Source organism: Spinacia oleracea, chromosome 6 (genome assembly GCF_020520425.1).
Source record: "Spinacia oleracea cultivar Varoflay chromosome 6, BTI_SOV_V1, whole genome shotgun sequence".
NCBI lineage: Eukaryota > Viridiplantae > Streptophyta > Magnoliopsida > Caryophyllales > Amaranthaceae > Spinacia > Spinacia oleracea.
The window spans coordinates 136,942,296-136,958,434 of record NC_079492.1 but is presented as its reverse complement, the minus strand read 5'-3'; the positions used below and the strand labels follow the sequence as shown (position 1 = coordinate 136,958,434).

General features: G+C 34.1%; 1 protein-coding gene across 2 annotated transcripts; it reads left to right on the top strand.

The window, feature by feature from the left end:
* The first annotated feature begins 85 nt into the window (after positions 1–85).
* LOC130462838 (uncharacterized) lies at positions 86–3,561 on the top strand. 2 transcript variants are annotated; one of them, XM_056831799.1, is made up of 5 exons: positions 88–309; positions 945–1,071; positions 1,307–1,675; positions 2,347–2,598; positions 2,849–3,561. In XM_056831799.1, exons 3-5 carry the CDS (start codon positions 1,327–1,329, stop codon positions 3,136–3,138), a joined length of 891 nt encoding a protein of 296 aa, XP_056687777.1. In that variant the 5' UTR covers positions 88–309; positions 945–1,071; positions 1,307–1,326; the 3' UTR covers positions 3,139–3,561. The 2 variants fall into 2 exon arrangements, with proteins under 2 accessions (XP_056687778.1, XP_056687777.1); XM_056831800.1 differs by lacking the exon at positions 945–1,071 and having other exon boundaries at positions 86–309.
* Positions 3,562–16,139: the final 12,578 nt, after the last annotated feature.

Here is a 16,139-nt window from a genome sequence, read left to right as displayed (position 1 = left end):
TTTTGGGGCTTACTATTTATCGCCTCATACTACTCAAAACCGTCCTATTATATACCCTCCTATATTTACCTTCCCCTCTCATCATTTACCTTCCACATTACCTTCTTCTTTCTACCTCCAACCTCCCCACCAACTCCGACCACCACCACCACCTTCGGCCACCATGAGATTCCGGCCACCACCAAATTCAAGCCACATTCGGATGTCAATTCGGCCACCGCATCAAGGCTAACGTCGCCGACGAGAAAATGCGTCCCGATTATTTTTATGTCTGAGTCTATCGGAGGAATCTTGACGAGATCACAACAGGTAATTTCTTCTTTTTTGTCCGAAAAAAATTCATAGACTTATGCATTAAGCTTGTACCATGGTAAAGACTTTTGCAATTTAATCTTGTAACATGGAAGGAGCTCAAAATGTATAAGTCTATACTATGGTACAAACTATGCAATCTAAGTTATTTAGGGTTTAATATGTTATTAGATTTGAATTAATTTACCCGGGAAAAAATTTAGAGACTTTAGAATTTATACCTTCGACTATGATATAGACTTATGCAATTAAGCTTATACCATGACAAAAGCTTAAAATAAATAAGCCCATACCATGGTGTGCGCTTAATATGAATAAATCTATATTTTTTAGGGTTTAATTTATTGTTAAATTTGAATTAATTAACCCAAGAAAAATAATTAGAGACTTATAATTTAAAGTATAAACTTATATGGATTATATTTTAAGCTCATATCATGACGTATACTTATAAAACTAACATTAAAGAAGGTATATTGGGATTTGAGGCGACACTACACTTTTTGTTTTTGTTTTTTTTGACGTACGACAAAATTAGGATTTTGGAGGGAGAAGCCCGCGTTTCTTTGTTTTTGTTCAAAAATCCCAAGTTACTAACTAGTACTCCGTACAATATAACTCCCCTTCCACAGAGGCTGACCGTCTTCGTCTTAAACAATTGTTCTTTTTCTCTCGACTCTTTCAGTCCATTCTTCTTCTTCCTCTCCAAAAACCTGAAGAATTACCCTCTCTGAAAACGGCGAAAGTATAATTCTACAGGTAAATCCTTTCTTCTCTCCTACATTGTTAATTGACAAGATTACATGTATGATCTGTAATTATGTGTTAGCTCTGCATGTTGAATGATTGTTTTCTTGATAAAGTTCAATTAATCCGTAATTGAGTTAGATTTTCATGTTTTTGTTTGAATAATCTATAATAACAATTCAGAATCTGCATTTTAAATGTCAATTTTTGTTGATTTATAATGATGTTCTTGCCAACGAATTGTTAGGAACTTTTCTTTGAACAACCATGAAACGGCGATATGACCATGATGACCCTGAGATGCCGATTGATATTATCGAGGATGAAGAAATTGGGGAATGTTCCGCCATAGTCAAAAAAGGAAAGCAAGAAACCAAGAAAATTTTAGTGAAGGTGGTGAAAAAGTCGAATTCGATAGACGAGGAAGAAGAATCAGTTACCTTCCAGATTGAGACTGACATTCCGCTTCGGTGGGTAATGATCGGGTTTTGTCAGAAATTGGGTTTGGATTTTCAAACCACCCGATTTGAATTTAACAGTGCCAAGTTAAGGCAAATGGATACTCCCCATCAACTTGGCATGGTTCATGATGACGTCATTTTTGCCTTTATTCCAGGTTTGTTTCATTCTTAATTTTCACCCTTTGTACTCGTTTGTTCTTAATGGAAAATAAAATATTCTGATTTGATTTATCAATAATTCTGGTGCTTAATCTTTTATCAAGTCAATTAATTGTTTCAATTTCAAATAACTAGAAATGGACCAAATTGTGGAGTTATATATTTTTTATATTATTATTCATTTATATAATGTGATATATTTAAGGGTATAGTAGTGATTTACTTCAAAGGAATATTGGTATGACATAATTATCCCTAAATTAATGTCTGTTTATCCTTTTCTAAATTATGTGTAAAGAAAGAGTCCCTTCAAAAAAATAATGTGTAAAGAGGAGGGGAAATTAAGGCCCTATTCTGTTCACCTCACTTATCGATTGTACTTAAACATGTTTGTTTTTTTGTTTTCCTGCTGCAATACTATTTATTTTTTTCTGATTCCCTGGTATGCTGTTTTTAACTACAATCCATTGCTAGTCATTTATTACTATTCTTCCTAATACACTTTTCATTCTTGGGAGTGCTAGTAGAGTAGTCTGTAGTAGTTATATTACATTGGTACTTTAGTTGACAGACAAATAACAAGTCATGGTTATTTTGACAAATAACTATTGATGTATTTTCATAACTGATTTGCCTTGTTTTTTATCATTTATGATTGGTTATTAAGGTGGTTCTGGGTATAGTGATGTGGATTATGCAACTGTATGCATCCGCATGCATAAGGAGACAAACATGTTTCTTAATGTGAGGCGCTCTACAGCTATACTGCCTCAGCTTAGGCAGGAGTATTTTCCCCAAGAACAACAAGGCCCTCTAAGCTTTGTTTACGCTGGATTAAAGTTAACTGAGAATCATACAGCTAAGGAACTCAACATGGAAAATGGTGACGTCATTGATGGCTTTAATTTTAACACAATGAGTAAGTTCCAAAATATTATTTTACGTACACTCAGATTAGGATGCATGCCAAAGTATACTTAATTATTCTGCTTTTAATTTATATATGTCTACTTTCTTGATTTCAAAATTTGTTAACAACATTTAGAAACAAAGTTAGTAGTGTATTTTACTTTTAGATTCGGAACTGTTAAAGATTAAAAACAAAAAGGTTACAAGTTTTGTATTTGTTAACTTGAATTATCTCCCTCTCCTCTCCAATCTCCATGCAGGTTCTTCTTTGGGGATAATTCTAACTCTGAAAGTGAAATGTAGATCGGGCTATGAGACGATGTTCAGAGTCACTAAAAGTACTCGTTTGGATCAGATAATGGATAGATTAGTGCCGCTGCATCCAATGTCGACGCAAGTTAAAGACATTCGCTTTGAGTTTAATTTCCGTGGTAAACGACTTGAAGAAACAACTAAAACAGTCGAGGAGGTGCAGCTCAAGGATGGTGATGTTATACTTTGCGTTCCTTATGTTCTTGCTAACATTATCAGAGTGTGTAAGTTTTCATGATCTAATCATGAAGAACTTCAAAGAAAACTCTAAGCTAAAGCTTTTAGAGAGAGAGAGAGAGAGAGAGAGAGTTGAGAGAATAAGAACTTCAGTAGAATTATTATTGAATAAAATGAGTTATTACATCACAGCTAGCTTAAATACTACAACATCTATGAGGTGTTACAACCATTCAGAAAAATGCCTTGTTCATTTTAATTACGGGAAAGATTTAATTGTGGCAACAAACCTAAGCTATCACCCTTTATACTCTATTTGTCTTTACGTGTATATGTAATACGCTTTTCCCATCCGTTCAAGAACTTTCAGGACTGGCCACTTGACAGATCACGCTTATTGGGTTATAATCATTTACCGTAAAATTGTAAATGTTAAACTATAACATGCAAGATTAATTGATGCTGATGATATACCTTGGTGCAATAGTTTGTAGTCAGTTTTTCGCGGGTAATTAACTTTGGTGGGTGTTTCTACACTAATCATTTCCTTGTTTCCCCTTCTTTGTCTATATTTAGTGTTTAGTGATGAATGCTTTTTATTTCATTCTTTTCTTTCAGGATTCCATGTTGGAATAGAAGTATCTCTTGGGTTTGTGGCTATATTCTTACTACTGGCATGCTTCTTAGATTGATACAAAAATACGAGTAGTTGGACCGCTTCTGATGCCACGACTAGGAGAAGTCAAACATGAAAAAATAAATTATACTACTTTAATCCCTATTCCCTAATCTTGAGATTAGTAATTATATCTTAATCTCACATAAATTGAGCATCTTAGTTGAATTAGAGTCATTTACCATGTTCAACATTGAAATCCCAACTAATTAGGTACTTCCTCCGTCTTTTAATATTCGCAACGTTTGGACTTTGCCACTATTCATATAATCTACTTTGACTATTCGTAGTATTTTTTATATAAGATAAAACATAGTCATGTGGGATCTTGTTAGATTCGTCTCAATGTGTATTTTCAAAATATCAACTTTTTATAATTTTTGCATAAAGAGAATTTAAGATATAAATTATCAAAGTTGTGCATCGACATGCGTAAAACTAACAAACGTTGCGAGTATTAAAAGACGGAGGAAGTATGTAATATATTTTGGTGGCTTTTAATTTTCTCATTCTATGTTTCAGTTTGCTGAGGGAGATGACCTAGCGAGATGCTTATAATAATGATATAATTTGTTGAGATAGGCTTATTTAGTGTTTTCTTCAGGCCAGAGTTTCTTCCGATTGTATTGTTTCTTGCTTCGTTATTAATGCGGGGGTTTGAATTTCTGATTTTCCTCCTTTCTCACTCTCAATAATACATCACAAGATGAATTTAATAATAATAATAATAATAATAATAGGAATCTGTCGATTCTAATCATTAATTAGTTGCCTAAGATATCAAATGTGCTCTTCGGATTCAAATTTAAGTAATTCTATCTGACAATATGGGGGGATTGTCTATTTTCCAAATGTCTATTTAAAAACTTGCTATTCGTGGATTGTATATTAGTACTTTTATGTGCAAATCCAACATTAACATGCATAGAGTTTTTAAAATTTATTGTTTTATAGGTATTTACCGTAAAATTTGAAGTGTGCCCTTAATTTCCACAACAAGGGTGCTTGAAGCGAGTGATTATCCAGGGATGACTACACCGAAGAATGTGTGTTTTCTTCCTCTCTTTGATGCTCATTTTGCCTAAGCTGGTAAAGAAAATCATTACGTGTGTATCGTCTCTCTGTATTTGTTTTGTAAGCAAATTTTAGTTACGTTGCATTTCTTTAAAAAACTTGTAATTATATCTTAACTGAACTCTAGGTAATGTGGTTTTTTTTAGGGATTTTTCATGAAATACCCCTGAGGTTTGCCTTAATGCACCAAATACCCCTAAACTTTCCAGAATGCACCAAATACCCCCGAGGTTTAGTATAAATACACAAAATGACCAAAATGCCTATTTTCCGTTAACTCCGTTAACTTATCCGTTAACTTTAACTTTTATTTTTTTTCATTTTTATTTTTTCTCTTTCCTTTTTTATTTCTTAATTTTTTTCATTTGTTTTTTTCTCTCTCTCCCCTTCCTTATTCCCTGTCCTCCATGGAAGCACCATGGAAGCCCATATCACCACCATGTTCCAATGGGATTTCTCAATTGAGAACGAAAATCATCAAATTTGCATCTTAATCTAATTGTTTGTTGGGAAAAGAGAGAAAATCTTTGTTGTTGTTTGATGGGTATGAAGATGGTGATTAAATTCCTGTGAAGTTGTGGAGGTGGAAGCAACTGGCTTCCATGGCAGGAAGAAGGAAGAGCCCTTCTCTTCCTCACCACCACCACTAAACACCGTCCCGCTAACCCCTTCTCTTCCTCACCACCACCCCACACCGCCACCGACACCAGCCCTGCTCTTCCTCACCACCACCACACACCGCCCCGCTAGCTAACCCCTTATCTTCCTCACCACCACCCCACACCGCCACCGACACCAACACCAACGCCTTCTCTTCCTCACCACCGACACCATCCCGTCTCTTCCTCACCAACACCACACACCGCAACCAACACCACACACCGCCACCAACACCAGCGTGCTCCAGCGGACCAAAGGCATGCCCAGATCGTCGCGAGAAACAAAGCAGCAGATCTGAGCCTCGGTTTTGGTCTTGTTCAATCGATTTGGGTGTGTGAGAGAAGGGAGAAAATGGGGTTTTGAGTGATGGGTTTGAAGAAGGGATTGGAGAGAAAGAAGGTGGTGAAGACAGAGAAAATCGAGAGAAGAGCAGCAATGGAGAATCCAAAAAAAATTGGGGGTAATTGATTTTGATTTTTGATTTTTTTAGATAATAGTTAATTAATTTGTTAAGAGTTTAATTAATTTAATTAAGGTTTATTAATGTAATTAAGGGTTAATTTATGTAATTAAGGGTTAATGTTAGGATAAATAGATAAAACGATTTATTAAGGGCAAAAAGGTAAACATACGCTAACGGGGACTTAACGTTCGTTAGCCTTTTGGGCATTTTGTGTATTTATACTAAACCTCGAGGTTATTTGGTGCATTCTGGAAAGTTTAGGGGTATTTTGTGCATTAAGGCAAACCTCGGGGGCATTTCATGAAAAATCCGTTTTTTTTAAGGTACATGGAAGAGTTTGAAAGCTCATGTTTCTAGGAAATATCCATGCACCATTTGACTTGCTATTATGCCTCGAAACTGCAATTACATTTATATTGTAAACGTATATGTATGCAATTTAAACTTCAACATAACTTTTTTAGCATTTACCATAAACACTACAAGAATTTGTATCTTTAACGACAACCTAATTACGAATGGTCAAAAATCCCGTCGCAAAAGCCTTTTGCAACGGGGCTAACAACCAAACAAAATGACGGGAATAACCGTCGCAAAATGTCTTTTAAGACGGGTTAATGACGGGATTTTCTATTAACGGCGGCCCCCTTTTATGACGGGTTCGCGACAGGAAATCCCGTCGTCAATCAACGATTATTGGCCTTTCGCGACGGGATTTCCCGTCGTTAATAGTACAATTTCTTGTAGTGGAAATTGTAAATATCTATATTTTACATAGCATTTTTATGAAACAATTTTTTATATCTTGGGGATCATACGCGCTAGCACACGGTCCAACAACTAATTAGGGGAAAAACAAGATTCAAAAGATACTACTCCCTCCGTCTCTTTTTGTTTTTACGTTTTGTATTTTTCACGCGTTTTAACGAATAATTAATTTGCATTGAAATCCCTCAATTTTTTTATTTAAACGAGATAAATTACGTTTATTTATAATGTTTTCACTTTTATCAAAATTCTGATATTGGGAAATGAGAAAAAATTTAATGTCCCAATGGAAAAGTGTGAGAGATTAAATGACCCAATAATTTGATCGGATTTTTCATGAAATGCCCCCGAGGTTTGCTTTAATGCTCCAAATACCCCTAAACTTTCCAGAATGCACCAAATACCCCCGGGGTTTTAATAAATAACACAAAATGCCCTTAATGAGCATTTTCCGTCAATTCGGTTAAGTCTCCGTTAACATTAATTTTTTTTCTTTTCTTTTCCTTTTCTTTTTTCTTTCTCTTCCCAGGAGTCTGCAAACCAATCCTCCAAATTCCATCATCTCTGCTCCTTTCTATCTCCCTCTGCCAATCCTCCAAATCCCATCATCTTTGCTCCTTTCTCTCTCCCGCTGCTGCTTCTTCCAAATCAATATCCATCGCCACCCAAAACCACCGAGGAAACCTTCCTCTTCTCTTCTCCTCTTCTTTCTTAAACCCAGAAAATGAACTTTTACATCCCAGAAAAATCAGCAAAAATCAACGATTATATCACCAAAACATTCGTAACAAGATCCAAAACAAACAAAGAATTCAAAACCAACAAGATCCCAGAAAATTTCCAACAAAAAATACTCCAAATTAATCGATGGAAATACTCCAAAACGCAGATTTATTCCAAAAAAAACAAAAAATGTGTTCTCCCCCAAATTGATTTTCCCCAAATCAATTTTTAAACCTAAATCGCAAAATCGTTTTCCATTGATTCCCCCCTTGGTTAAAATGGCTGGAGGATCTACGAATCCTCTATACATCCATCAGATGGATCTCATATCATCTCCATCTCTAAACTCACAGGAGCTTCAGATTATCGAACATGGCGTTGGTCGATGGAAATGACGCTTCCATGGTGGTTTGAGATGAGAAAGATGATGATGATGATGATGATATGAGAAAGATGATGGTGGTTTGTGATGAGAAAGATGATGATGATGGCGCCGGTCGATGGAAATAACGCTTTGATGGTGGTTTGAGATGAGATGATGATGATATGGAGAAAGATGATGATGGTGGCGTGGTGATAAACAAGCAATTAACTTCACATTTTTGGGTCAATTTTTTTTAATAGTTAATTAGATTTTTAGGGTCTTAATTTTTTAGATAATAGTTAATTAATTTTTTTAGGGATTTAATTAAGTGGTAATATTATGATTAGTAGGGAAAGTTGTTGAGTAAGGGTAAAAAAGTAAATTCATGCTAACGGAGACTTAACGGATTGGATGGAAAATGCTCATTAAGGGCATTTTGTGTTATTTATTAAAACCTCGGGGGTATTTGGTGCATTCTGGAAAGTTTAGGGGTATTTGGTGCATTAATGCAAACCCCAGGGGCATTTCATGAAAAATCCGTAATTTGATTGGTTAAAATAATAATTATATTGGACACAAATTTTGATAGAATACCAAGTTATTCATGTGATAATATAAAAGGAATTGTGAAGAACATTTTGAAATACCCAAAAAGGAAAACGTAAAAAACAAAAAGAGACGGAGGGAGTAGCTTCTATGGAAATTTGTATGTAGTGTTACTTCTGGGTCGCTAACTCATGTTGGCCCACTTATTTTATAACTCACATTGGTTATCTTATCAAAAGTTGGATGGAAGTTTGAATTGAGATCCTTAACCAATTGCTAACTGTTGTACCCGGGTACAGCCAACTCTGGCTGTACCCCCAAAAATGACGCGCTCATATTGTTTGTTCATTTTTGTCTACTGTTTGTTCTTTTTTATTGTACTGTTTGTTCATTCTTATTGTACTGTTTGTTCTTTCTTGTTGTACTGTTTGTTCATTTTTGTTGTACTGTTTGTTCTTTCATGTTGTTTTTTAAATTCATCATCAAATTTTCATAATTGTTGTATTTTTTGTTCTTTCTTCTAGAACTTTATGTTTTTTTTTTTTAATATTGTTTGTTCTTTCTTGATTATTTGTTTGTTTATAATAATCATATGGTTAATGTTCATAATTAAACTCTTCATTAATCTTTTATTCTTTCTTTTTGTATTGTTTGTTCTTTCTTGTTGTACTGTTTGTTCTTTCTTGTTGTTTTTTAAATTCATTCATCAAACTTATTGTTGTATTGTTTGTTCTTTCATGTTGGCTTTAAAATTATCATAAAATTGTTCATAATTGTTGTATTGTTTGTTCTTTTTTCTGGAATTTTATGTTCTTTTTTATATTGTTTGTTCTTTTTTGTTGAATTATTTGTTATTTTTTGTTTATTTTTTTGTTCATAATAATTATTTGCTTTATTGTTTGTTCTTTCTTGTTGTATTGTTCGTTCTTTCATGTTGGCTTTAAAATTCATAATGAAATTGTTCACTTCATTGGTCTTTTATGTTTTTACAAGCGCCTATATTGTTTATTTCCAAATAAATAAATAAATGTTCATTTCCAAAATAATAAATGTTCATTCCATATAACTAAATAAATGTTCTTTTTCGAAATAGTAAATGTTCATTTTTGTAGTTTATTTCCAAATAAATAAATAAATGTTCATTTCCAAAATAGTAAATGTTCATTCCAAATAAATAAATAAATGTTCATTTCTGAAATAGTAAATGTTCATTTTTGTACCAGTATATTAATGTTCATTTTAAACAACACAAAACGACATCGTTTTGGATGGGGGTACAGCCAGCTTTGGCTGTACCCGGGTATAGCCAAAAATTTACCATCCTTAACAATATAAAATAAAACGACATGTCCTTAAAGGAAAACAAAACAACTTTAGGTCCTGAAAGTATGATTACATGATGAACATTGTGACACAAAAATAGGTTTACAAAATGGCTTCTTACTTTGTACAGGTTCAAATGCTAGTTATGAAGCAATTTAAAAATACTACTCCATATAAATTTCAATTGGAAAAATACAAAGTTAAGATTTTCAAAAGATCTCGTGCGCACAAGGTGTACAATAAATTTATTGTACACCAAGATAACTTTTACATAGTTTTTTGTAACTTTTACTATGTGTTGATTAACTTTTATATTATAAGAAAAAATATTGATAGATAAAAATTTTAAACGGTTAAACAATTAATTTTATACATTATTAGTGATTTTGAAGAAATATTTTTTGTTAAATGAAAAAAAAATTAACTAAAAAGTTTATAACTTTTACATATATAAAGATAACTTTTAAGTATTTAAACTTAACTTTAACTTCGGTGGAAACTACTTATTGTACACCATTTATAAATAAGAATTTGTGTAAGATTTTAATTAGTCTTTTTCAATTGGAAAATACAACCCAATTAAGATTTTAATTAGTCTCGGTGAATGCGAAAGGACAAATAGAAATTCTATTTTGGGATAATAGTATTTATGTACATAGATAGTAGTGATATTAGCATATTACCAAGAGAAAGTACGTACTACAGTTTCTAGTATCAAAGCATCGTAAATGTGAATATTGGCATAATAATAGACATACACTGATTGCGGCACAGAAGATTCATACTCACTAGACTAGTCAATAACCAATGTACGTACATTTAATGCACAATTTAATCAGTGGGAGTAGTACATTAGACTACTCGTCTACTCATACTTCGTGTATATATGTAGTAGAGGCTGGAGCATTAGGAAAAATAATTTAAAGTGTTTTGCACCCAAATAAAAAAAAAAGCATTAATTCAAAGTGAGAAAATACAAGAATTCTGGTGAACAAAAATGTTTCCTATTATAATGAAAGTGTTACCTTATATTATGAAGGTGCTACAATATTTTGGTCTGTTTGCTCTAGCAGTGAAGATGATGAAGGCTCCTGGACAACCTGGTGTCCAAATTCTCAGGGAGGTTTTTGAGAAGGATGCTGCTTCTTATTTTCGCAATCTTCGCAACAACGGTTAATTAAGTTCATCCGATCCTCAACATTTGATCATCAACGTTTTCCAGCCTGCCGTTTTCTTTGCTTCCGTTTTTATTTTTATTTTGAATGAGCAAGAAGGCATCACAAATGTTTTCTTTTGCTTCCATGTTTTTTTTTTTCCCCCTTTGGCGGTTAAGTTAATTACCAATGTAATGGATTCTAGCATCTTTATCGGTGTTTAATTGAACGGTTTAATGGATTCTATGTCAATTATGTTTTATTTTGTTACTTGATAGGAACATTATATTGTGCATCCTCATAAACTTAGAACTAGGATCCTTCCGTATTATTTTTAGATATCAATTACCGTATCATAAAAAGTTTGTACATGAACTTTCAAAGAATCGGACAAAGTGGGTACTTAAGATCCAGCATCCACCATGGTAGATACTCCTTTAATTTTTCTTCAATTTTGGAGGATTCTCCCATTGTGGACGGCATACTCATAGTACTCTATGATATTATTAGCTCGATCTGTAAATATTGTTTTACTAAGATTTTACACCAGGCAGTCGTACGACAATATTTGTTTCATTTGTCTTTCAGTGATCTTAGGTAAGTAGTGATCCTATTCCTAGTTGGATCTTCCTAGCCGTGATTTAGTCAAACTTATAAACATGTATTTGGGGTCGTAGATGTAACACCCCAACGCTTAATTAGAATGAAGCTAACTGTCACGAAATAAACATCTTGGACCAACAACTGGTCCTACAAACCACCACAAGTTCATCTGGTGCTTTTTGTCCTCACTCGTGTACACCTAGAAAAACTTCCTATGAGATCACCGGAGTTTCTTAACATATTGACTCCCTAAATGAAAGGTGCACCTTAGGGCATGCTTGGATTGGGTGTAATGGATTATGGCCTTATGGGGATAATAAAAGTCAAACTATCTTAATAAAAGAACAATGAAGGTGAACGAGGTGGTTGCAAGGAGGGTGGTGTGGTGGTATTGTGATGAGAAGTTGTTGTAGCGATGGTGTTGTGAGGAGAAGGGGGGAAGGGGGAAGTTTTACCCTCCAAATGAGGGTAATAATCACCCTAGTGAGATGGTGGTTAATTGCTCCCAAAATAAGGGCATTTGTTCCCCCTTTCCTTCTATTTTTTTCTTGCCAACATTAGTTTGTTCTCTTTGCCACCACTTCATCCCCTCATCATCACCTTCAATTACCTTATTTTTTAATTTGACTTTTATTAACCCCTTAATGTACTACCCACAAACCAAACATGCCCTTAGTGATAATGTGGTATAAGTAATACTCCGTACATTGAATCCTTTAAAGCAAAGTATGGGGAGTACAATAGTACATTGAATGAGTTGTTGTATGTAAGTATCATTATAAGTGGGATCTCGTCTGTTTTTGGAACTCAAACACAAAGAAATACAAAGAACCAAAGTACGAATTCTAGTGAACAAAAATAAAGGATTTCAAGAGCTCTTTTCTCTGAAATTCAAACCAAAAACAAATTTCAAAACAGAAACAGAAAAATGGTTGAAGAAACTCATCCACAAGAAACAACTTGAACCCCTACAAAGATCCCTCTTTATTGCAGTAAATGCGAATGTTGCAACACATACCCTTGGGAAACATCTTATATATTTGATGGGAACAACTTTATGGCCTGGAGCATGAGCATCAGAACTTCTCTTGGTGCCAACAACAAACTGGCTTTCTTAGAAGGGAAGCATCCCAAATTAAAATTTTAAGCAGCTGATGAATTTGAGAAATGAACCAGATGTCTAGATGTGACTAAATGATAAGGTCATGGTTATTGAACACCATAATATTCAAGCAGTCTTGTGATAACGTTGTCAACTAAGGGGGCGTTTGGTTTGCAAACTGGTATGGGGTTGGAATCAGGAATGATACCAATGTGGTATGGGTTTGGAACTTGATTCTTAATACCCTGTGTTTGGTTCGATTTGGGAATGAGAATGGGAAGATGTGTGCAATTCTAGTGTATGTTGATGATTTACTGATCACAGGTGATGATGTTGAATGCATAGAAAAACTGAAGAAGGAACTTGATGATGAATTCACTACCAATGATATAGGAGAAATGAGTTTTTTCTTAGGGCTTGAAGTTTCTAGGGCAGAAAAAGGAACAATGTTTAATAAGAGGAAGTATGTGATGGACATTGTGAGGGATGCAGGACTGGAAAACTACAAAGAATGCAAATCTCCCTTTCCTCAACATGTCAAATTATCAACTGGTCAAGGAGTGATCATGGGGGATGCAGAAGCATATAGGAGACTAGTTGATAGTAGACCTGATCAAGACGAGCCCGGCCCGCCAGAATTTTTTGCGGGTTTGGGCAGAATTTTCTCGGAATTTTAAAAATTTTGGGCGCGTTTGGGAAACACAAAACCACACTTTTTAGTTATAAATTTGGCTCGGCCCGAAAATGGCCCAAAAAGCCCAGTATTTTCGGCCCAAAAGTAGCGGGATTGGGCATAAATTTTTGGCCCGAATCTTGGCCCGGTCCGGCCCAGCCCGACATAGCGGGCTGATTTTTTATGCCTAGGCCCGGTCCGAACCCGACTTGCCATTTGATCAGGTCTAGTTGGTAGGTTGCTCTATTTGAACTTGAGCAAACGTGACATATCTTGCTCAGTGCAGCAACTGAGTCATTTTATGAGTTGTCCTAGGATGCCACACTGGAATGTAGTTCTTCATGTGGTCAGCTACCTGAAAGGAATAATAGATTGGCCGGGGATTATTCTATCCCTCTAATATATGGTGAATTGAGCATCACAACCTTTTGTGATGCAGATTGGGGTGCTTGTGCTTTCAGTGCAAGATCTCTACAAACAAGATCCACCAAAGTTAACGCGTTTTGGGGGAATAAATCCCTACAAACAAGTTGAGAATTACCCTTAATTTGTATCCCACCGTGCCACAAGGTGAGCTACGGTATTCCCGGCCCTCTTAACATGAGAAACAACAAAAGACGTAAAACAATTTGAAAGTAAATAACAGATATCTTGATAGAGGATGAAAATCGGAGCAGTCCCCTTCTTTGCCTTGTTGATCGAATTGACAACCTCAAGGGCGTCACATTCCAGCCATATATTGTCATAGCCCATTCTCCTAGCAAGTTGGAGCCCATACCTTGCCGCAGCGGCCTCCGCCATGTCCGCCTTGCACTCAACCTGGAGCCTCTTCGTACCAGTCACCAAAACCTTACCCTCATGGTTTCTAACCACCGCACCAAGGCCAACCATTACACCCTCAACGATATGAGCATCGACATTAATCTTCATTGTACCAGCTTGTGGAGGGAACCATCGCGCTGCTGAGGTGCCAACAACATGTCTAGGTGACAAAGAGAAAACCTTTGCTGCATACGTATCATAATCTTCCACCAGTCGAAGGAAACCCGCAACTGTGATATCCACATTGAGGTTTTCGTTCTCGTGCACATAATGACCAAGTCTCTATCATCAAGACTACGTATCATTACTAATTAAATTCTAAGTTATTAAAATAATTGTTTTAATTTGTTTAAATTAAAGGCACTGGTGGTGGCCGGAATGTTTAATTTATATATTGTTACCATATAGAGAAAGATGTTATTATTATACTAATTAATGAAATAACAATCTGCACCAAAAAAATTAATGAAATCACAATTACCAGGTTCCTACATTTTTATTGCTAAATTTTAGAGAAATATGAAATGGGCTTGGGCAAGAGTTAGGTCCACTTATAAGTCTAATAGAGGTTCCACACTAAAATCAATTGCCAATAATGGAAGTGACTTCACAAACTTTCCCTCAAAAAAAAAAAAAAAAAAGTGACTTCACAAACTCATAAGGTGGTAATTTATCTCATATTTCTCTAATGTGAAACAACTTACATGTGAACAACATTGAGTTATAAGTTTACAACACCTACAATTTAAACCTCATTTTTCTAATGTTCGCTGCTGTGGAAGTTCATATTCATAACCTATTTTGTCAATAATTATTTTATGTGCCCAAGAAATCCATGCTTTACTCTTTTTTAAAGAAAATACATTTTCTTACTAATTACTCAATTCCTTATAAGTAAATAATTTGGGTAGCATATCTTATGTAATTAATAACAAAAATATATCTTATCTTATGTAATTAATAACAAAAAATAAAAAGAAAAGTAAACTGTGGATTCCTCGGACACATAAATGTACACTTAAATTGTATCATTAACGTGATGGCTAAAAAATAACATTAACATATATACGAGAGGTCATGAGACATTTTTTGGGAGGACACAATACACACTAATGTGAATTCATGACCTCGATCTCGTGTGTTAATATATTTTTTTAACCATCACTGCAACGACACAATTTAACTGTATTATATTTATGTGCCAGAGGAATCCATGGTTTACTTTCCTTTTATTTATTAAAAAGAAAATATATTTTTGTTATTATTACATAAGATATGCTACCCGAAATTATTACTAATAAGGAATTGAGTAACTAATAAGGAATTGGATATATCAATTTTTGCCTTGGCAAAATCCATACCCTTAAGATATTATACACAAAGCCATAATGGATAAATATCTCACAATTGGATATATAATCTACTATCATTATTATTAATTGTTAAGTTGTAACAATGAATATATTTTTGTTACATCTATTTAAAATACGAGTACATTGATATTGTAACAAATAATACATTCATCTTTGATTAAATTAACTTTGATGAATGCATGTAATGTATTTCTAGGGGATATACATTTATTTATAATGTGACTACGTACAGTAATACATTAACAAATTAGTTCATCAATATTTTCATCAATGAATAATGAATATATTATCATTATTATTAAGCTATAAAGATGAATAATTTTTGGGAAGAATTAAATGAGCTAGTTTTTTTAGAGAACTAGCTCATTAAGTTTCTTACCAAATTAATTTCCTATCTCGATCATGAAACATGTTACTAAAAAATTCATTTTTACAACTTAATAATAATAATAGTATATTAATTACGAAAATGATAAAGGTCGCAACATGCGACCTTTAAGCCGTGTCACAATGATGACATGGCATGCTTATGTGTCATTATTTAAATTGAAAAATAAAATATATAGTTTATATATCCTACTTTAAATGTTTCAAAAAAAACTAGGAAAATCTTAATATTCTAATTTATTTCCTTATTTATATCGACTACCTTATTTACATATTTTCATAGTAAAAATATTGCATTGATAGTAAAAATATTATTATGACTCATAGCCTACGTGTCGCCTATATGTACCA